This window comes from Dromaius novaehollandiae, chromosome 6, assembly GCF_036370855.1.
Source record: "Dromaius novaehollandiae isolate bDroNov1 chromosome 6, bDroNov1.hap1, whole genome shotgun sequence".
In the NCBI taxonomy this organism is placed as follows: Eukaryota; Metazoa; Chordata; class Aves; order Casuariiformes; family Dromaiidae; genus Dromaius; species Dromaius novaehollandiae.
The window spans coordinates 32,928,468-32,949,951 of NC_088103.1; the positions used below are offsets into that span (position 1 = coordinate 32,928,468).

At 52.2% G+C, this 21,484-nt stretch overlaps 2 protein-coding genes across 4 annotated transcripts; one reads left to right on the forward strand and one right to left on the reverse strand.

The window, feature by feature from the left end:
• Nucleotides 1-990: 990 nt before the first annotated feature.
• Nucleotides 991-8,919, reverse strand: DPCD (deleted in primary ciliary dyskinesia homolog (mouse)). The gene is made up of 6 exons (XM_026102932.2): nucleotides 8,766-8,919; nucleotides 8,314-8,394; nucleotides 7,506-7,630; nucleotides 6,565-6,698; nucleotides 2,358-2,460; nucleotides 991-1,194 (listed from the first exon to the last, which is right to left on the reverse strand). Exons 1-6 carry the CDS (start codon nucleotides 8,902-8,904, stop codon nucleotides 1,090-1,092), a joined length of 687 nt encoding a protein of 228 aa, XP_025958717.2. The 5' UTR covers nucleotides 8,905-8,919; the 3' UTR covers nucleotides 991-1,089.
• A 99-nt stretch (nucleotides 8,920-9,018) lies between these two features.
• POLL (DNA polymerase lambda) lies at nucleotides 9,019-20,698 on the forward strand. 3 transcript variants are annotated; one of them, XM_026102930.2, is made up of 9 exons: nucleotides 9,019-9,228; nucleotides 9,375-9,523; nucleotides 9,802-10,099; nucleotides 10,761-10,926; nucleotides 14,044-14,367; nucleotides 14,956-15,129; nucleotides 16,006-16,134; nucleotides 18,132-18,300; nucleotides 18,705-20,698. In XM_026102930.2, exons 2-9 carry the CDS (start codon nucleotides 9,409-9,411, stop codon nucleotides 19,067-19,069), a joined length of 1,740 nt encoding a protein of 579 aa, XP_025958715.2. In that variant the 5' UTR covers nucleotides 9,019-9,228; nucleotides 9,375-9,408; the 3' UTR covers nucleotides 19,070-20,698. The 3 variants fall into 3 exon arrangements, with proteins under 3 accessions (XP_025958715.2, XP_064370204.1, XP_025958714.2); XM_064514134.1 differs by having other exon boundaries at nucleotides 9,019-9,214; XM_026102929.2 differs by having other exon boundaries at nucleotides 9,019-9,523; nucleotides 9,805-10,099.
• The last annotated feature ends 786 nt before the right edge of the window (nucleotides 20,699-21,484 follow it).

Consider the following 21,484-nt stretch of genomic DNA (forward strand, 5'->3'; position numbering starts at 1 on the left):
GCTCTGGTAGTGGATGGTGACTCCATTCTCTTGGGAGGACTCTGCAGATGGGAGCTGGAGTTACCACATCATCCCTCACTACTGGGTATAACAGAACATGACACCTGGTCTCTGAGGAGCTTTTGTGGTCCGAAAGCAGTCCTCATCAGGTGAGCTGTGCTTGGGAGCCCATGACCTGCTCATTTAAGAGTAGGAGTATTTATGCAGGAGCTTTTCAGATATGAACCGGGAATGAAAAGACATGCATAAATCGGTAGGGATGGCTGGTGTGGGCGGGAGACGGTAACAGGTTAGAGGGTGTGTTGATAAGGCAGCACTACTGGGGGCATGTTCTCTCCATGCTGACTCCATGGTGAGGTTTGCAACGGGCTGTGCTTGTGCCCAGCCATGGAAAGGGTGGGCTGCTGCTACTCCTAAGCTAGCTGGACAGCCCCATTGCTACCTTTCCCCTCTGTGCCATGCAGATGAGGGGAGCTGCATTTCAGTTCCTGCACTCTGCGCAGCAGCCCTGCGTTCTGCAGGCTGCATTGCAGATGACTGGTAGTAAGGAAGCAACAGGGTATCTTGTTCACCCTATTTCATAGGCTGTTCCCTGATCAGGTCAAAGCTCTGATTCTGTTTGCAGAGATACCAGGCTGACCATGGCATCCTCCTAAGTGCACAAACAAGCACCCTGAGCAACAGCACAGGAGAGAGCTGCTTCTAAGCACATCCCAAGCAGGTAATGGGTGTCAGGAGGGAGTCTGAGTTTTCCCACTTACTGCCTTCAGTGATGTTGGCAGAGGGAATTCTCATGGGGAACTACCCAGCTTTCAGGCTGCTCCTGCTCACTGATGATGGGGAAAGAGCTTCTGGCTGAGGCTGTGGTGCACTTCCTTTTCCTGTTGTAGCTTTCCAAACTCGTAGGTTTGTGTAAACCAGCAGACCAGACTGGAATGAGATTGCCTACCCTGTCATTTCCCAGGGCCTGCAAAGATTCCTCAAACTGGCTCTGTTAACAGGACTAATTTTTATTACCAAAAGTAAAATAAATACCATGAAGCTGTGCCAGAGAGCTGCCCCCCACCCCAGTCTCCCAGCAGCCGCTGCCTACTGGGTCTTACACTCGCTGTCATCATCGTTTGCTGCCTTTATCTTCTTCAGCTCCTCCTGCAGCTCCTCTTCTGCAGCCAGGATCTCCTTTGGCTTCTGGTACTGTAGGACAGAGAGAGATGCTCTCAGTCCTCCTGTTATTCCTCTCATCCAAGCAGCCTAACTCAGGCCAAGCCACAGGCAACAGTATGGTTTTTAGTGCTGCTCTCTCTGGGTGGTACCAGCCCAGCTGTGGCTCTCCTGCCAGGGGAAGCCTTTCTGTTATCAGCTACCTCCAATGCCTGTTTGGAGAGGTGGTGCTCTCAAGTTAGGGACATTTTCCAGGAACTGGTGTGGCTTTTACAGTGCAAGTAAAATTTCCCAATTGAATATGAAGTCCTGGCCCCCACCAACACCTCCGGAATATCCTGGCAAGCTGTGCTGTGCAGATCCCTGGTGTGCTTGCTGGTTGTACGCACATGTGTTTTATATTTATATATTTATATATAAATAAGAGAAGTGAGAGTTGCAGTTCCTCTGTTCTCCCCTCAGAGTCCCCTCACTCAGCTGCAGCTTAGTGGTAGATGCAGGTGCTTTTTTGCAAAGGTTTGGCCTGTAGCAGACAGGAGCTCAGAAGGGCTCAAGGTGCTCTTCTTGGCCTATTTCCTCTGCATGTGCACCCCCACCTCTGCTGCGAGGCTTCCCTCAGAGGGATGCTCTCTTGGTAGCTAGCTCCTACATTTGAGAAGACAAGCACCTGCTGCAGAAAAGCACCTGCTTGCCTCTGGATGCTCCTTCCAACAGGTAAGTCCTTATTTTGCTAGTCTCTAACTTCTACCTTGTGCATCTTCTCTGGCACAAAGCAGCAGGGATTTTAATGCTGAGAAACCTCTAAGTGTAGCAGTCCTTTGGACTCTAACGCTCATGCACAGAGCATGAAAGAGTATGCTTTGAGAAAAGAGAAACTTGCTGCTGCTGACAGAGGAGGCTTGTCCAGGCCTGGGGGATGGGACACATGGAAAATGGGGTATTACAGATGCTTTTCCACCTGCAAGTCACCTTGAGCAGCAAGCAGGGCCCCTCCTGGGGCCTGGGATGTCCTGTCCAGTGTCAGCATGCCCGCTGTAACCTGAAACTCTCACTGACTGTGTGACAGAGAAGGGGGCTCCTCAATGACCCTCAGCAGATCTCCCTGCTCTGCCTCACTTCCTAACATGTAAGAATTTAACTTCTTTGTGGACATGAAGAGAAGGGCAAAGTTCTACTCCATGTAGCCAAAATCTCACCGTGATGATCAGGGTGTTGTTGGCATGGGTGAAGCTCAGGGCAGCTGCATCTAAGGGGAGCTGGTATCTGTCCAGGTCAGGAATAGGGAACTTTTTGTAGTACCTGCATATAAGAGAGGAGAGAGACAAACAAGAAACGTGGGGTCCCTTTCCCCTGCTAGCAGTGCTGAGCTATGCAGCGCTGCTTTGCAAGATGTACTCTTGCATCTCTGCCTTCATTTCATGCAAGCAGGTACTGGGGTCTGCAGTGAGTAGGCAAGCTCCCAGGATGGTAGCTGGTAGTAATGGACCCCTCAGGGTTGGCAGGAGGACCCTGTGCCATGCTGTGTGCCTGCTGGATCCCCCAGGCTGCTGGGAGCACTGGAAACAAACTTCCAAACTGGAAATCAGAGCTTGCAAAGTTCTGAAGGGCCTTGGTTTCTGGGAGCAGGCTTGGTCCCTCCAGCCTGCCTTCAAGCAGTTCCAGGCAGGCATAGCTAGGGACAGAGTACTCGGACATACTGGAAGATGTCCCTTGTCTTTGCTCATGTCCTCTTGTCCCCCATAAGCACCAGCCTCGTTAGCTCCTACCAAAACAGCTGTCAAAGCCCTTGTGCCCTGTGGCTGTTACTTTCTTGAGAGATGCATGGTTTTGTGTTGCAGTCCTTCCTAAACCCCTCCTTTGGCCCCTTGCTTGCTCCTACTGTGCTTCCTAGATCACCTGCTGCTTTGCTGCTACCATGGTGCTCAGGCATACCCCTGGGCATGGAGCTCCAGATGTGGCTGCCCACAGTCACCTGAGCCACTGCTTCACAGCATTTCCATGCAGCATCCTTGCTGGCTGTCCTGTGCTCTGCACTCCCCAGCCAGCTCTCCTGGCTGCTCTGTCCCTGGTCTCTATCCCCATTTCCTGATCACCTCTCATATCTAGGTAGAAGATAGGGAGGTTTCTGCCAGCTCCCTACCCAACCCATGTTTCTCCACACACCAAACCTTGGGCTTTGCTCTATGTGAAGGAAAGGGCTACGCTGCAGGCAGAACTGGAGGGGGGTTACAAGCCATCTAGGCAGCTAAGAGGTTTCCTAAGGTTTTGCGACCACAGCTTTGTTCATCTGTTGCTGTGCTTGGCTGAGATCCTTCTTCCTTGCCATGACTTGACCAGTATCTACTGCTGCTTTCTGGGGCTTCACCAAATACACTAGCTGGTGATCCTGTGCCCACCTAGAGGCATGACTGGGTTTGCAGTCTCTTCCAACACTCCCGTGGGCAATCCCCTCCAAGGTATGGGCCTGTAGCCAGCACTGAAGTGCCAAGAGCTGAACTGGAGCTGGCACTGGCTGCTGTCATGCCAGGAGGGTTTCTTTGCCATTCAGCTGGCTGTGTGTGAAGGTTGGCCTTTCTAGCTACCTCTGCCCAAATTGCAGTTTATTTTCCAAGTCACGGTGAGAACAGCTACAAAGGGCAAATGGCTCTCCTGGTGCAGTGGGAGGAATGTACGCAGCTTGTTACCGCAGGGCTCAAACCGTTCTGTGTTGTCACTGCTGTCAGTATTTGGAAAAGGTGGCAGACATGGATAATAAGGGAGATGTCAAAGGTTAAACAGCAGAGATTAGATGAACACAAAGACATGTTAAGGAAGTGTTAACTTCTTACCGATTAGACAAAAAAAAAAGCAGTACACAGAAAAAAACCACTGTTTCAAAGGGCCTTGGGAGTCATCAATGAAACGGCAGCGTTCTGCTGCCGCAGGACTAAGGAGAAGGGGAGAAGAATGGCTTTGGCTGGCCTCAAACTAAAATCTGTGACAAGATCAAAGGAAATCAGATCTGCCTGGCCACCCCCTCCTCCTCCTAACATTACCACTGCCTCTCACTGCAATAATTGAATCAGGTTTGGTGTTTGGGGAGGAGGCTTTCTGGGTTTGTTTTTAGAGTTTAGTTTAATGGATTTATTTTACAGCAAGAGGTTTTAAGCAAATCCCACTTGAGCAGCCCTTACCGTGGCCAGAGGGAACGGGAGTGACTGGTGGAAATGAAGAGCTCCTGTCTAGGCTGGGGAAGCGGTTGATGGGTGGTTTTCCTTGCTGAGGCAGGCAGATTCTCTGCCCTCGTCTCTCACCCCATGGCCAAGGGCAGTACTGCACTCTGAGCCTGGCTCCTGGCTGAAGATCCACAGTGTGTATGTGAAGTCACCTCTAATTTTTCCTACTGGAAACCCACTTTTTATCAGCCTGTAGGGAAAACTGCTGGTGCTATGCTGAGAATTTAAAACTGAGCTACTCAGTAATGACTTGGCAACCCATCCCATTGCTTGTGCCTCCAGCTGGCGGTCAGCGCAGCTCTGTTGCTCAGAAGCAACGTGGCTGACTTCCAAGGGCTGGAAAGGCTCTGAAGCTTCCTTTCTCTCCCGTAGTGATGTGCACTCTCTAGAGACTCCATGCCTTTGTTGCTATCTTGGAATTAGCTGCTGAGTGGTGCCTTGCCCTGGCCAAGACCCAGGAGAAATGATCTAAGATATCGTGGAGCCTGCACCAAGTGTTCTGGTGCTGGAGTTTGTCCCTGCTCCTACTGACAGCAAGGTGGTTCTTGTCCCACAGAGATGACTTTACAGCTTTAATTCCAGCAGCCCTTAACCATCATCTGCGGGCCATGGGCAGCTTTCAGGTTCTTCAGCTATCTCCAACACTAGTCGACAAGTGTGCAGGTGCGTACTGCTTGTTGGGGGACTCTACTGTGGCCCAGAGGGTGGTACGAAAGACTTTCTCAGGCACGGCATGACCTCAGTGGGTACTTTATAACCTTAGAGCACCTTAGAGCAGGTAAGGAAGTTCCCACATATGCTCTACAATTAGTAGGACTGGGAGTAGATAAGCCTGTCCGTGATAGCAGGAGGTTGGAATTAGGCTCTCATACTCACTTCCCATGATAGCTCCAGGGGTACCCACGTGTAGCTGATGAGATTTTCATTAATTTATCCTGTTTATATAGGTCTCCCTACTAAATGGCTACTCTTCCCCTGTGAATCCCTCTGCATGGATTCAGGCCAGCATCTCAGTGGCGTAAAGCTGTAACTGCTTGCTGTTTTCACGGGACAGATGCCTCTTCCTCAAGCTAACCTTCTTCTGCTTGTGAGCGTCCAGGTATGCTCAGGTGCAGAGTTCAAACATCCCTTTGTCATTGCCTCCGATGTGGTAAACCCCTACCTAAAGACTTGTGGTTTCTGGTATCTGAAAGGCATTAAGTGGCCAAAGTGGAGTGAGTTCTTTGCCAATAGCACCACCTACAGCCAGCTATGAGGAGTAGCTTAAAGAGGGCAGGAAGCAGGTCGGAAAATATCAGGGTTGTTTTTATCCATGACTGATCTTTCTCTAGTCTACAGTGACACTGGGAAAAGAAGGCAAGCAGAGGGCAGCTTGCCGATGTTTCCACATTGGCGTAGTACCCCGGTTTGTAAATGGCATTCATTTATCTTCCAGTATCTTCCCCTGTTCTCCTAATACTCCCTCCTTGCTCTTCCTTCCTATTACCACAGCTCATGCCTGCTCATTTCACTGAGGCTGTAAAAGCTCTGGGGCACACTACTTCTCTCATTCTATGGGTAAAAGGCTATGCGATGACACTGTATATGATGATGTTTAATAGCCATTTTTTTGCTCCCATCTCAAATTCCTTCTGTAGATTACTGTGGCACTTTCAAGATTCTGGGTTTTCTTCTTGCCACCTCCGGATTGTATCATTTGCCTTATAACTACAGGACAGGTTTACAGAGGGAGGTCTCCCTGGATGCCCACAAGACTTATGCTATACCTGTTGAATCCTGCAGCTCCATGCATTCTGAAATACGATTAGATCAAAGTGTCATCCAAATGCTCCATCTAGAGCTGGATGCTCTAGCTTCAAGAGGTTGGTGGGGGTCCTTTTTTTTTTTAATGGAAGTGATGTTTGACAGCGAAAGGACAGAGCAAACACCATGTTACTGGAATTGAGATCAGTTTGTGAAGGTTAGTGCAGAGCTGAGGGGTTTTACTAGAAACACGTCTGAGGTAGCTGGGAGTAGAAATCAGACAGGAGGAGACACTCAGCTGTGTGTGCTGGCTGTGGTTGCTCAGTCCTTGCACACCAGCACCTAAAGGCAAGAGATGACACATCCCCTGTACAATCACTAGCCTGTCCTCTGTGCCAGCCCACCCCGAGAGACTCTCAGCACTGGCAGTGCTGTCCTTACTGACTTCTTGTTGGTGGTCCGGACAACACAGCAGCGCTGCTCCTCCTCCACAGAGACACTGTAGACTTCCTTGGGGTAGGGCAGGTTACGGATCCGCCACTGGAAGCTGGTCAGGGTATCCTTCCTCATGAAGACAGGCTGCAGCAAACAAGTACCTTTAGCAAGGCCCCTCTAGCTGTGTCGTCTCTTTTCCCTAGCCCTTCTTCCTGTGCTATCTTGAGAGGTTTCACATGGGGCAGCCCTTTTTTCACACTGGAGCAGAGCAGGGAATAACTCAAATTGCCTGAGCATCAGTCTCCTAGAGCTGGCACTGCTCTGGCAAGGCCTTTACCCAGGGCACACACTGCCTGCCCTGCTTGTAGGAGGCTGAGCCCTGAGAGCATTCAATGAGGGAGTGCACAACCATGTTACATGGAAGCTGGGCCTCTTCCTCACAGGCAACTGCATACTGAGCTCTCCCTACCCTAGGGACCTGCTGGCTGTGTCCCAGTTTGCTGTGCAGGGCTGTGCTTGTGTTTCAGATCAGAGACTAACACCTCTGCCTTGCAAGCTGTTGGGACGCGAAGCTGAAACAGGCAGCGCTACGCACTGCATGTGCCGTGTTTTCATTGTCACCACCCCTGCTTTCCATCCACTGACTTGTCCAGGTACTGGCCTTCCTTTTAGGCTACTTTTTGGAAGTTGAAACAGTAGCTAGCCAACACAGCAATGTAGACAGTTTCTCTGCTTAAGGAAACTGCAAACCTGTTGAAGACCTCCCCTAAAAAACTAAGCTGTGCCCTCTTTCTGCCCAGCCCCATGCTTCTGGGATTATTTGCAGCAGAGTGCTGGGCCGGCTAAGGCTGTCTCTTGGGGCTGTGAGCGATTTGCAGTCTACCAGCTACCGTCGTAAGCACAAAGCTAGGTGTTTCTAGGTGGAGTGGCACCTGCAGACCCCTTACATACGTTGGAGCTGCTTTCCTTTATGAGCTCTGATTCCAGCGTTCCCACAAGAGGCGAGGTTGGCTCTCCCACCTCAACCTGCCACTTGCCAGAGCCCCCTAAGGCGTTCTTCTCTCGCCATTTTCTACCTGTGGGAAGAAGGAGGGCTTTCATTATTCTGTTCCATAAGAAGTACTCCACCAACTTGCCCAGCACATTGAGATGATATGCCTTTTCCCTTAATTCCAGTCATTTCCACTTAGGTGTAAGTGCATCAGTTAGCTGGCCAACTCCTAAAGTCAGGAAATTGGCACTAAGTGTGTCTCTTTTTTGCTAGTCAGTGCTGAACCCATAGAGGGCTTGCAGCAGGTGCCACACCTCAGCTGATGTCAGTTCGGGTCTTACCCAAAACCACATCTTGCATGTTTGTGGTTGCAGAAGTTGCCAAAAAGCATATTTCACCCTGGTGCATGCTACAAACTGAGAGGGCAATCTAGTTCAGTCCCTTCATGTCTGTTGTGACGGAGGGGATGTTTGGGAGAGATCGGGGGCTAAAACAAGGTCTGCTACACCATGGAAGTGAGAGATCCCTGGGCCCAAGCTGGACCTTACTTACATCCCTCCAAATTTCAGTGGAGCTACAGGCAGAATTGTCTTCTGGGCCATTTGGGAGCAGCTTGTTTCTAATCAGGAGGTTCCTCTCGAGACTAACCCAGGCTTGCGAGCACAGACCTGCTGCCACATGCACACAGCAGCGCCCAGTCACATCACTCTGCTACGGCAAGATGCCCCAGCCCGCGGCAGCCAGCGGCCAGTGGGAAGTGTCACTTACTCGCTAACTGACCCGTCTTCATGTCGTACTCTTCGGCCATCTCTTTGCCATCCTCAAACAGGTAGTGGACCTTCCTCTTCCCTAGGGACAAGGCGGGCAGTGAGGGTGGGAGGCCCTTTCCCTTGGGGGCCTTGTCCATGGGGGTATCACTCTGTCCCCAAGTTTGGGGATCTGTCCTAGGGTGTATGGCCCTGCCCCCCCCCCCCCCCATGTCTGGGGCCCTGTTCCTAGCTGTATGACCCTGTTGCCTTGTCTGGGGCCCTGTCCCCGGGTGTACAGCCCTCTCCCCACCAGGTCTATGGCCTTGTCCCCTTGTCAGGGGCCCTGTCCCCGGGTGCGTGGCCCCATGCCCTAGTCCAGGGCCCCCTCCCCGGCCGCGGGCTCGCAGGGCCCCGAGCCGCTCCCGGCAGCGCCCCTTCGCCTCCCGCAGGGTCTCCCCGGGCGCCGGTTACCGTCCTGCACCAGCGCGGTCTTGCGGGCGGCCCGCAGCCTCTCCAGCCAGCTCGGCACCGCCATGGCGGCCGCGCAGCCGTCGCCACAGCAACGCGGCGCTTCCGCCCGCCGCCCGGAAGCGACGCCCGCCGCCGCCATCGCCGCCGCGGGCCGCGCCGGGCCGGGGGGACTTTTACTAACTCTTCGCTCCGGGTGGAGGCGGCGCGGGGCCTCCCCCGCTCCCGGCCGCGGCGGGTGTTTCCCTCGCGAAGAAATCTGGGCGAAATCAAGTCTTGGGCCGCGCAGGCAGGAGCTCCCGGTCGCTAAAATAGCGTCACCCCCCCCCCCCCCCCCCAGCACCTGCTGTCAGTGGTTTCGAGGGCGCTGGAGCAGGCCCGTCTTAAGTGGCTTTTCGGTGGTTTCTGCCTCAGCTCGTCCTGGCCGTGCGGGCTGACATTCTCCTTCCCAGGTGTTTCGCGTAGGGCGAGTGTTTTGGGGAGGTAGCACCGAAAAGCCCCCCACAGCCCGCAGAGGCCGGGAGCAGAATGAGCGTGGTGTAGGCCGTGGTGCTTGCGCTGTGCGGTTCTGAGCAACCTCCCTCATTTTTTACTGGTGTTTGGTGTCGGCAGCGTTAACCTCCCCTGGGGAAGCGGCGTGCAGCCTATGGAGCCACGAGGGATTGTCAAAGCCTTTCCCAAGAGGAAGAAGATGAGGGATGACATGGGCAAAAGCATCCCGCCAAAGATCCCAAAAGAGGAAGGAGCAGGGGAGCCTGAGGGTAAGTCCAGTCTGCCCATGACGCACATATAATGTTCATATCTCAGCTGTTAACTGGAGGTGTGGGTCTCCCAAAGGCTTTTTCTGGCCCAGGTGCCTTTCCTCTCGAGGCCATGGCTGGCAAGCTTTGGCGTGTCTAGCTGCAGGCCTGCGGCTGGTGCCCCCCGAAGACTGCCTGCCACAGTTGGTCCCAAGGAGTCCCACGTGAGATACGTAGCCCAGCTGCTTTGGGGGACACTTTCTTTCACACTGACCTCCTGCCCCTGTGTCTTTCCTCAGCAGAGTGGCTGAAACCAGTTACTGCCTATGTGTTGCGAGCTGGTATTGGCCAAGCCAGGGCAGAGATCTTCCACAAGCAAATTGCCCAAAATGGGGGTCGGGTCCGCGACCAGCTGTGCTCGGAGGTGACGCATATCATCGTGGCTGAAGACATGGACTGTGATCGGGCCTTTCGGCTCCTTAAATTACCTAAGGTACCTTCAGGGTTGCAGCTAGTGAAGGCATCCTGGCTGAGTGCTTGCATTAGAGACCAGAAGCTGCTGAGTACCACTGGCTACAGCATCTTTATCCCTTGCAGGTATGCAGATCCTAGGCTGTCATTCTTCCCCACAGTGCCTCTATTCCAAACTGAACTGCACTGATATTTCACCTCTGCTCAAGACTGTGACTCATTACAGGTGCCTTGGGCATGGCTCAAAATCATTTCTCCCCATACAGTTCATGAAATTTAGTGGCTTTGTGGCTGGTTGCTGTCTGTGGGGTAGCAGAACTTGGAGTAGAGCCCAGAAATGTTAATCTGTTGCTTGCTACAGGTGCTAAAGGCATCTCTTCCTAATCGATCAGTGGTAGCAAGGAATTTTTTTTTAGAAATGCTGAGAATTAAATGCTGTTTCTTCCTTACTGCAGATGAAAAGTAGAGAGAGAACTGACTGCTAGGCACACTAGGAAACAAGGAATGGAGCAGCAGGCAGCTGCAGGTTAGGAGCAAAATGTGTTGGCAGAGCTTTGGAGGAAGAGTCTAAGACTGAGGTAGATAGGAGCGGAAGCTGCCGTTCAGCGAAGTGAATGGAAACTGGGTGATTGAGCCAAGACCCGAGTAGTGAATGTGTGATGTGAGAGAGCAAAATTCATATTGGTTGTTTGCTCCATCCCCAAACAATGGGAAGGATTTCTAGGTCAAACAGCTGGGGGGTGAGAAGTCTTCCTGCTCCTATGCTAAGGCATCTGATCCATGGCAGGTGCCTGGAGGAGGAACTGCAGAAGCAGCAGCAGCAGAAGCTCCTGGCTACCAAAGAGATCCAGCCCCAGGCAAGGGAGGGAGCTGTGAAACCAAAGGCTGAAGCACACTTGGAGGATTCCTTGCCGCAAACCCTGGGCATCCTTGGACATCAGCAGCCAGCTGAGGTGAGGCTTCCAGCATGGGCCATCCTTGTGAATGGGTCCTGCATACTGCTTTTCTTGGCTAGAGGCATCCCTGCAGTGCTGTGACGCCAGAATACCTCAGCAAGGCAAAGGTGTTTGGATATTTCAGTGGATTGGTGCTGGCAGATTTGGGCTGTGGACATGGTTACTGCTTCTCTTTATCCCTTTTAGGTGTTAAAAGTGGAAAAAACACTCCTTAAATTCCTGTCTCCATCAAAATATTTCCAGCAGAAGCAGTCCTGGTGATTTGATCAGGCCAAGGCTCACTCTGGTGGTCATGTTGCCTGTAGCTCCTTTTGGGGAATATTCCCTGTCTGAGAATATCTCCCTTTCAGGAAACTCTCTCTGATATTTCATCCCGTGTTCCTGCTTGAGCCATGCTGACCCATTCTCCACTCCTTGGCAAGCACCCCATTCAGACACGTGTAGTGGATCAGATTGCCATTCAAATGATTGTGTATTGTGCTTAAAATATCCATGCTGGGTTATTAGTGGCCTCTGCTGTGAGTCACCTGCTCCAGACCCGACATTAGCTTTCTTTTCTTTTTCTGTATTTTGCTCAAGTTTGCTGAATATTTTTGGGAGTTGCACCATCCAGATCTGTCTGTAGCAAAGTTACTGCAGACCTCTGAGAGCCGCAGCCGTATCATAGTGCTCTGATGCTGTGTTTGCCAGCGCACTCCAAAATCACAGCTGCTAATTCTGTTTCATAAAACCCTGCAGTTACTCCCTAGCCGGCAGCCCACAGAGGGCTCCTTTGTTTTGGGCTTTCCCCTTCTCTTGAATGTGTGCGGAGGGGATCCCTGCTCAGACTTACTATCCAGCATGTCATAGACAAAGTTGGCTGCTGCTTTCTAATCTCTCCATCACCTTTGCTGTTACCCCATCTTTGTTGTTTCTTGTAACTCTGGTTAATTTAGTGACAATCTTTATTAACGAATCTCACCCTTAACTGAAGGAAAGGGCTTTTGTACTCTTATGGGTCCCGTGGCAGCTGCCTTGCTTTCTGCTCACATTTATTTTAGTGGTCAGACAGCAGTTAGAGTCTGTTTGAAACCTTCTTGCTTTTTTCTTTTAAATTGCTTCAAACAATGATATTTTCTGTGGTTAGTTTGTGCACAGAATCATCTGTAGACACTGGTGCAAAATCTCTTGGCCCAAGCTTAGGACTAGGTAAGTTTGGGGAGGAGAGAGGAATCCATTGGATATACTTTAAAGACAGTACCAACTACTTTTAAGACCTAGCTATAACAGAAAAGCTGAAGCTGAACTCTTAGCTTCAAAATAGCCTTCATTTAAGTGCAGAGTCTTTTCTAGCTTGGGTGGATATGCTTCTCTAGGATATGGTGAGTGTTCTGGTATTTTATACTGAACGAGGGCTACTCCAGGAGATTTTGTGTCTGGATGTGAGCTCTCTGTGAGATAACTCTGTTGCCAGTCGGTAGTTTCCTGCAGAGCAGCATTTGCAAGTTGTGCCAGTTACCCACTGGTTGAATTGTGGGGCTGTTGCTCCAGGCCGCTTGCCTCCTTCTCAAGCAGTGTATTGCCTCAACTGCTGGCCTTCCGCTGCTATCCTGGGTCCTGTGCTCTGCTCCAGACAGACTCTGCACAACCCATTCTCACCCAGCTGTAGCACACAATGGCAGTCAGCTGCTGCAGGATCCTGAAGTATCTTACAAGCTAACAGGACTGTCGGATTTGCTTGTATTTTTGTAAGGGAGCCATCAGCTTTGGCAAAGTGTGGAGATTCTGGGGTTTGTGTGCTGTTTCACTTCTCTGACACTGCTGGCTGAGAAAATGGGAATTACATGTTCTAACTTTGGAGACATCTGCGTAGTGCTGGGTCATATGCTCCTTACCTGCTCTTAAGGCACTTGCTAGCTAATCTGCATACTCTAAGGCTCTGTGGCCCTCAGAGGGAACAGAGTGTCCTAAGGCAGTCACATGTACAAAGTTGCAAGGTGAGTAAAACTAGTTTATCAAAGCCTTAGTCTGACCCAGTTTGCAGAGTTTATAAAACAAGATTACAAAAGGGAAAGCAAATGAACATCCTGACTCTTCTCTCTGGAAGCTTCAGCTCTGTATCTTGCACATCCTGCAGGAATTGTCTCCAGACCTCCCCAGCCAGCAGAACCAGAGGCTGGCTCTGCCTTAGTCAGGTTGACACTCGTCAGAAACAGGACTTCTGTGCCACATGTAACTGCAGGGCTGATTCCAAGCAGCCCTCTGCCATTCAAAGGTGCTTTCACAGTACAGGAGCTCTTGGCTGTTCTTGAGCTCCTATGTTTATACATCAGGAGAGAGGGGGACCCCAGTGAGCAAAGCGGTCTACAAAGCCTCTGTTCGGCTTCCCAATTCTATCTGCTTTTGTTAGTTACCTGAAGTCAAGGCTTATTGTTCCTTAAGTCCACACAGAGGCATCCTAATGCTGAGGGTATCAGCAAATGTATACATTGGTTCTTTCTTCTGTCACTGAGGAATGTGGAGTCCTTTGTCTCACTCCTCCCTCCTCCTTTTCTCTTGCAGATAGCCATGGGGAAAAATGGGGGGTGATTATTTACTACCCTGTTAAAATTTTTAGTCAGTAACATGAAAACAGAGTTCAACGCATATCTTGTGTGACTTGTGTCATGGGGTGGAATATGTAGAGTCTGAACACGAGAGAGGTGTGCGCACACAGCCACCAGACCAGCGAAAGGTTTCCCTGTGGGAGCAGGGAGTCAGGAGTCCCCAGCCAGGGATTTCAGCATTGTCATACCAGGCTGCTGGCAACTGTTGCTCATTTAGCCAGCGTCTTACCTCAGTTAGGTCTCAGAGGCTTGGCCATAGGAGGTGCATGTGTACTTGGACCACAGCTGCACAGCAGTCTCTATCTCCTGTGTTTTGTGCATCAGATGTGCATGTAGCCTCAAAGGATGCCTGCCAAGCTTGGAGGCAGTAGGATTTGTGGTGCACATATAGCCAGCAACTTCCAGAGGGTGCAGTTTGAGCATTGTGTGCCCTGGAGGTTGGTTAATGCCCAGGAGTACCATGTGGCAAGGGGACATACTGAGGCGTGCAGTTATTCTCATATGGCTGCTTTTCTACCTTTCCCTAAAGAAAGTCTCTGATGATGAAGACAGTGAAGGAGAAGACACTGGTGTCACCCAGGGAGATCTGGAAGCACTGATTTCTGGCTGCTACCCTCTGAAATCATTGGAGGAGACTAGTGACAGTTCTTCCACAGTGGCCCAGCCTGTCAGCAAGTGGGTTTGTGCTCAGTCCTCCAAGAGCAAGAAGGAGAATCACAACCAGTGTATCACGGAGAAGCTGGAAGTGCTGGCAAAGGCCTATTCTGTCCAGGGCGACAAGTGGAGATCTCTGGGCTACTCCAAAGCCATCAATGCGCTCAAGAGCTACCACAAACCAGTCACCTCCTACCAGGTAAAACACCTTCCCAGAATGGTGGAGCAGGGAGATGGACCTAGCATCCTGGCTCTGTTCTGAGCCAGATCCCTTCCTTTTTCTCTTTGTGGAATGGCTTATTTTCAGGCCTTGGGAATTCCCTGCCGGGAGGGTTTTGGTGGACATTGTGTAGCCAGTGCGAGTTGGATTCATTAACCACCTGCAGGGTTTTCAGGTCACCAGAAAAGTAGAGTCTGAGCCTTTTGAGCACCCATGAAGTAAATGCCTTCCCCAGCCACATGCAGGGACATTTTCACTTTCCCCCCGAGCATTACCAGATGGCAAGCGTTAGAGACCGTATACAAGACAAGTTGGATCTGGGCCTGATTGACTGCGATGGTCCAGCCATTAGGTGTGTCAGTGTTTTAGTCCTCTTCTGCACGCTTGTTCTTCTTCACTTGGCATTGAATATGTAAGGCTGGTGCAGAGAGGACAGCAGCATGCAGAACTAGCCCTGCCACTTATCCGTTACTGTTTGGATGGGCAGCCAGGCTCTGAGTGGATAACAACTTCCCAGCTTATCTGTGCCCTTCACTTTGCCACTATTTCCTCTGGTTCCATGTGTAGGAAGCCTGTAAAATTCCTGGGATTGGGAAGCGGATGGCAGAGAAGATTTTGGAGATCTTGGAGAGTGGGCATCTGCGCAAGCTGGATCACATCAGTGAGAACGTGCCCGTGCTGGAGTTGTTCTCCAACATTTGGGGAGCAGGGGTCAAGACAGCCCAGATGTGGTACCAGCAGGTAAGTTTAGTGCCTACACGAGAGGTTCCCAGACTATGGCTTATAAAAACACTTCTGACAGTAGGAGAATTGCCATCACAAATAGTTTCCAGTGGCCAATATTCAGGAATGGGCTTTGGGTCTGGTTTTACAGGTGGAGGTATGAGGCTTGGTTCCAGTATTGGGGTGTTCAGGGGAAAATGGAGAACATGTACCTGGGACTGAATTTGGATGGGGAGGAGGGTAGAGGATGAAGGTGTGCAACAGAGGGCGTTGGGGAGCACAGTGCCTGTTTGGTTAGCATCACTGCTTGGAGCACATCTTGCACCGCTCAAGTAGCGTAGCAGTGACACTGCTAAGAGCCAGCCTTGGACAGGGACATCTTGGCCATGAAAGCTCATGATCCAGTTGCTGTTGTGCTGCTCAGTTGGCTGCTGTAGCTGCTGGTCATATGAGTGATCAGCCTACTGGGTGGGGTCCTTCTCTAAAAACTGTTTTCTGAGCAGAGTTAATGAAACCTGGCTTTCTGTAGTGTTTGGTGTGATTGGATTCTTTGTTGTCTAAAATATGGTTGTGTTCACACAATATACTTTCTTTTACGTGCATCACCTGTTTTCCAGCAAGCTGTAGGAGTACCATGCCTTGAGAACAGTACCCTTCTGACAGGTTTAGCTGAGATTCAAAGTCATTGTGGGGTGGAGATCAGAGGTGCCTATGGGTAGCGGAATTGCTTAAATCCCTTCTCCTTAGGAACTAGACATAAGTGATGTGATCTCAGAAGCTGTGACTAGCCTGGGCTCAAGAAAGGTTGAATATAATCCCCTCAAATCTTAGTTGAAAGCGTTTGAAGAGTTAGTCTCAGCAGATGTCTGAATATCCTCACATGATTTGAACCAGGGTTTCCGGACACTGGATGATATCCGCAGCAAGGCATCTCTCACCAGCCAGCAAGCCGTGGGCCTGAAGCACTACGCAGATTTCCTGGAGCGCATGCCTCGAGAGGAAGCTGCCGAAATAGAAGAGACTGTGAGTAGCTCGGCCCCGGCAGTGACTTGCAGCGCAGTGACTGCTGGGCTCTGATGGGAGGATGCAGGCCATGGAAGGGTCCCTCGCTGTTGGAGCTGAGCTCTCCAGCGAGAGAGTGGTGTCCTCTGAGTGGTGTCAGGCTTTGGGGGACCCTTTTTGGACGTGGGCACACAAAGCACCTGCTTTACTTAGTAGGAAGGTTCAGTTTGAGAGCCTGGCAAGGAGGAGGATACTTCCTGGGCGTCAGTTCCACAGCCTGCCCCTGCTTTGGAAAAGGCTGCCTTGGCAGGGTGGGATGCGCAGGTTCCCAGCTCCCTTCCCTGTCCCTCATCTCCTCTGAGATACCTGCTTGCAGCCGAGGCCCCTGAGCTGTCTCCATGGTGCTTCTCCAAAGGAAGCTGTGAACACCTTGTGAGCACCCTGTGAGCTGGCTGTCAAGTGTAGTGTTGGAGCACGGGTGTCCTAATGGGAAGCAAAGGGGATTCAGGCTGCGAATGGGTGCTGCTTGCCCTAGTAAGCCATGATATGATACTCCAGGGTCGTGGGGTGATAAGCCAATGTGCCCTGATGTGAGCAGAGAGCTGGGGGAGACTGTCATTGCTACCCCCGTGCTCTCTGATCACCATGGAAGCAGCAGCCAGTGTGACTCTGTCACTCGGCCACAGGGCCTGGCCACAAAGAATACACTCCTGCCAGGCTCCTGCTGGGGTGTCAGTCCCGTGTGCCGGATTAGCCATTTCAGTGGTGAGTGGTCCTTTTCCCAGGCAGGCTGGTTCGAGAAGGTGGCTCTTGGGGGTGGGTCTATTGTTAGCTTGATGGGATTACTCTGCTCCCCTCCATACACACGCACACACCTCTGATCCAGGCCCAGGAGAGAGAATAAGGGATTAGTCACTGTCTATGCTGCCTGTCACAGGGAGATCTGAGGAGCTTTTAGGCTCTGGGGTGGGGCTGGGAGTTTTCTAGAAATCTTCATTTAAAGTCAGAAGGGGGCAAGGGCACCAGAGGAGGAGTTGCTCCGCATGAGAAAGGCCTGTGTCTTCTTGGAGCACCTCTGGGGCAAAGGTTAATGGGTTTATCTCTTGCTAATGAAGGATGATCCCAAAGAGTGACAAGGGGCTGTGGGCATGGACACAGCCTTTCTGAACCCCAGCCCCTGTGATGGCCTCGTCAGTGGGCCCCTAATTATTTGTTGCCAGCAGGGTGATTGACACAATCAGACAGAGAATACTTTGCCGCTGCCCAAGGACCTGCTCAGGCATTTAATGAATGAAGCCATCAGAACTAGCAGTTTGTGCAGAACAGGGGCTGGGGTCCAGCCCAGAGGTGGCTGCATTAGGGAAAGATCTGATTATATATGGCTGGTTGGCATCAGTTCAGTTTAAAATGCTGAGATGTTTGTGGTTTTCCTCAGGAAGCCTAGCTGTCCTTCAAAGCAGAGACCCAGGCAGGAGTGGAGTCCAAGGGGCACTTGCAGATTCTCTTCTGTCTTGGGTCCTGCTGAGGTGACTTGCTCTGAACCCATCTCTGCTTCAGGGATCTGTGACTGTCTCACATTCAACTGATTCTCCTTGTGGCCTGTGGGAGCTTTGCCCTCCTGGCCCACAAGGAGGGCTGAAAACCCTCTGCCCTCCTGCTTTCCTGGAGGCTGAGGGCTCTGGCAGGTTATGCCCTACCCTGCCAACTCAGTGTTGCTTCGTCTCTCAAGTTTGGCCTGATGACTGATGGTCAGCTTCATGGCAGCATCACAGTAGACCGTTGTATTGTATGGCTCTGGGCTGGGCAGAACTGTGTGGAAGCTACCCAAGCTCATGTGGTTCCTGGTAGCAGGCTGGCCTCCTTTTCAGGGCAGTTTGCTATGCTTGTTAAGCATCTGCTCTGTATGGAGACCCTAGAACTGCAGGGTAAGGTATGAGGGATGGTGCAAGATACTATTCAAGAGAGGGATGAGGAGACCTGGCCTCGGACTCCTCATCCCTCTCTTTCTGTTCTTGAAGGTCAGACAAGCAGCCCGGGCCCTGAACCCTGGGCTTGTGTGTGTGGCATGTGGCTCCTACCGTCGGGGGAAGCCCACCTGCGGAGACGTGGATGTGCTGGTCACTCACCCCGATGGGCAGTCTCACCGTGGGGTGTTCAGCAAGCTGCTCGACAGCCTCCGCAGGAGTGGTAAGAGGGGTTGGGGGCTGGCACGTGATGCCCAAAGCAGTTCTCAGCATGGGCAAGCAGGAGCTGAGGCAGCAATGAGGTCTGAGCTACAAGTGAGTGGCATCCACTGATGGATGCAGGCGATGGGTTTCCTGAAAGGCAGGATATGTTGTAAATCCTTAGAGTACTGTGCCTGGGTCCTGGCCCTGTTCCAGCGGCAGTTCCCCAGCCAGCATTAAGGAGGGAGTATTGGTGCAGCTCAACACAGCTTCTCCTAGCTGTGTGGGGCTGTCAGAGCTGAGGCTGGCTTGGGGGACCCTGCAGCACATTATGGGACACCTCTGTTGCTTTCTGGATAATGAGAAGCTTTGGGGAGTCAGTCTTTGCCTCTCAACCCCTTCTCTGTGTCTGCTCCCTCTCCCCAGGCTTCCTCACAGACGACTTGGTGAGCCAGGAGGACAACGGCGATCAAAAGAAGTACTTGGGGGTGTGTCGTCTCCCCGGGCCAGCCCAGCGTCATCGGCGCCTGGACATCATCGTGGTGCCTTACAGCGAGTTCGCCTGTGCCCTGCTCTACTTCACCGGCTCGGCTCACTTCAACCGCTCCATGCGGGCCCTGGCCAAGACCAAGGGCATGAGTCTGTCGGAGCATGCCCTCAGCTCAGCCGTGGTGCGAGGCCGTGGCGGTGTCAAGGTGGGGTCTGGCCATATCCTGCCTACCCCTACTGAAAGAGATGTCTTTGTTCAGCTGGGGCTGCCTTACCGGGAGCCCTCAGAACGGGACTGGTGACGCACTGTTGTCACCCAGCACCCTGTGCCTGCTGCAGTGCCACTGTTTTGAAGGATGCTGACTCCCCCAGTGCTGCACTGTGTTAGCTGCTGGTTGTTTCCCCCCAAAAATGGGCTCCGTGCTAGTGCGGAGCCTTGCTGCTAGCAGAGCTTTGTGACTTTACCCAGCAGAGGGCGTGGGCTGGCACCATGCTGGAAGTGCTGCCTGATGCTATGTGCATGCTTTGGGGGCCCAGCTCTCAGGCAGAGCCTGGCTACCAAAGGGACTTGCTGCCCTTCAGCTACCCGAGCGCGGCTCTCCCATGTATCCCCGGGGAAGCCTCTAAAGGTTGGGCTGGAAAGCCTTGAGATCTAACCCCTCTCAATGCATGGGAACGGAGAAAGTGGGATGCATCTCTCTCTGTGCCTGAATGTAGACACCAGAAAATCTCTGGCCTGAGCCACATATAAAGGCAGCAGGGGTCTGGCCTGGTCTTGAAACAGGCCTTTCCCCTTCTCAGTGTTGCTGGCAGCTGCTACTATAAGGATTGCAAAGCCTCCCCCATGCTGCCACTGTGTCCTCCCTGCATCTAAGCTGGCTTGTGTCCTCTGGTGGGTCTCACTGCATGGACTGGGCTGCTGTGACTGCCACCAGCCTCCCCTGGTGCTAGGTAAGGCTTGGGGGAGGCGTAGGGCCTTGTTGTGCTGTGCCTGCTTGTTCTCAGCCCAGCTGGGCATCTCCAGAGAGCTGTGATCCCCCTGTCTAGGCCCAAGGCCTGTGCAGTTGCCCCTTTCCTCTCAGCGCAGGAGGGCACGTGTGAACCTTGTGGCTCAGGACAGCGGTGCTCAGGAAGGGTTTGAATGTAACGGCACTGAGTGTAGGCAGGGGGGGCTGTGCGTTTTGTGTGTATGAGGCATGGAGGCAACGGGAGGCCGAGATGAGCATGAGAAGATGGTTCTCGTTTGGGCAAAGTTTACCTGTTTTGTACGTGTGAAGGCCAGCGAGTCACCCGTTCTTTGTTCATCAGAGGAGTGTGTGTGCGTCTGCGTGCGTGTGTGTGCATAAATGTACATGTGTGCTAACCCCTTTGATTCCAAGGGAGTGAATATTATTCCTCAGAAAACCTCAGCTATTTTTTATATTCTGGAGATGAATTTCCTAGATAGATGTTTTCAGTGCTCAGCCTTTGTTACCGGTATTGCAGTGGTTCTTCCTGGCGGAGGTGCTGCTCTGAGACATCAGGCAAAGGGTGGGTGTTTCTGTGGTGGGACTGCAGGGCTCCTGCTGGCCTGTTTCCACCAGGGCCTGGCATGGCCTCCTGCTCCCTTGTCTTGTGGGGCACCTGGCCACAGCTGCTCTGTACTCTGCTGTGTCTGTCACACGCAGTGATAAGCTGTGAGTTTGTTGCCAGGGCATGCGTGAGTGCATGAAACCTGGCGGTTTTGCTCATTTTCCCTCTGCACTGTCGGTTGTGGCTGTTGGGCACCAGCAGTGGGGCCAGGGTGTTTGCTGCGGAGGCCTCGACCCCAGGCAGTGCCTTTTGTCAGCCCAACCGCTCTCCCAAATACCTGATGGAAATGAATGTCCTTTGGCATGTCTTGGTGCTTTGAAAATGGAAGTATAATAAATTCCTTATCTTTTTATCCCTGATATCTCTCTGTCCTTTTGCTCTCTGCCCTGCAACTGTCGGGAGTCTTCCCTCTGCCTGGCCAGGAGCCCCTCCTGTGCTGGCCCGGCTCCCCATTCTGGGCGCAGGCCAGGTCAAGGCAGTGGAGACCTTTATGCCGTTGGGTTGCCACTTCTGTCTGTTCAGGCAGAGCAGGACCTGGCTCTTTCCTGACATCCAGGACAACACCCTGTCATCCTGACAACTCAGCCATGTGGCTGAGTTGGGGCTGGTTGTGCAGAAGCCCAGAGAAGGGAGCAATCCCCAAGCTCTGAGCCCTGAGCCAGGCTCTTCCTCGGGATGTGTGGTCAGGAAGGAATTGCTGTCAGCTTTCCATATGGTGTCGAATATTAGGGTGTATGGGAACTGTCTGCTGCTTTGTCTCCTGTTTTGAACCTAGGGCGCAGTTTCGCCTCTTAACCATAGAAATACTTTGACCAAGGGGAATCTGAACAGCCTGGAAGCCCAGGGGATGGGCTGGTCATAGGCTCTGTGCAGGGAGATGAGCAGCAAGAAAGATGGGCTCAAGAGGGAGATGGAGAAGCTGGAGAGGGTCCAGGAGAGCTGCTGGGTGGGCAGAGGCCAGGGCAGGGACCTGTGAGGAGAGGTGAGGGGTAGACTGGGTTTGCTGGGGGTGAAGGGGGATCAGACCCACTGTGGTCCTGGGGCCACAGTTCACACTGTGGTGCCGAAAGGCTGCTGCAGCACCATCAAAGCCTTGGCCCTGCTGTTAGCACTGCTTTTACTAGAGGAGAGGCCATATGCAGGGA

What these genes read in the sequence shown, in the direction of transcription:
- POLL (XM_026102930.2), top strand. Translation starts at nt 9,409, where the DNA reads ATGGAGCCACGAGGGATTGTCAAAGCCTTTCCCAAGAGGAAGAAGATG. An exon ending in CCCAGATGTGGTACCAGCAG is followed by an intron (nt 15,130 to 16,005) that starts GTAAGTTTAGTG and finishes GATTTGAACCAG; the next exon opens with GGTTTCCGGACACTGGATGA. An exon ending in CTGCCGAAATAGAAGAGACT is followed by an intron (nt 16,135 to 18,131) that starts GTGAGTAGCTCG and finishes CTGTTCTTGAAG; the next exon opens with GTCAGACAAGCAGCCCGGGC.
- DPCD (XM_026102932.2), bottom strand. Translation starts at nt 8,904, where the DNA reads ATGGCGGCGGCGGGCGTCGCTTCCGGGCGGCGGGCGGAAGCGCCGCGT. An exon ending in GAAGACGGGTCAGTTAGCGA is followed by an intron (nt 7,631 to 8,313) that starts GTAAGTGACACT and finishes TTCTTCCCACAG; the next exon opens with GTAGAAAATGGCGAGAGAAG. An exon ending in GTCCGGACCACCAACAAGAA is followed by an intron (nt 2,461 to 6,564) that starts GTCAGTAAGGAC and finishes TCTTATATGCAG; the next exon opens with GTACTACAAAAAGTTCCCTA.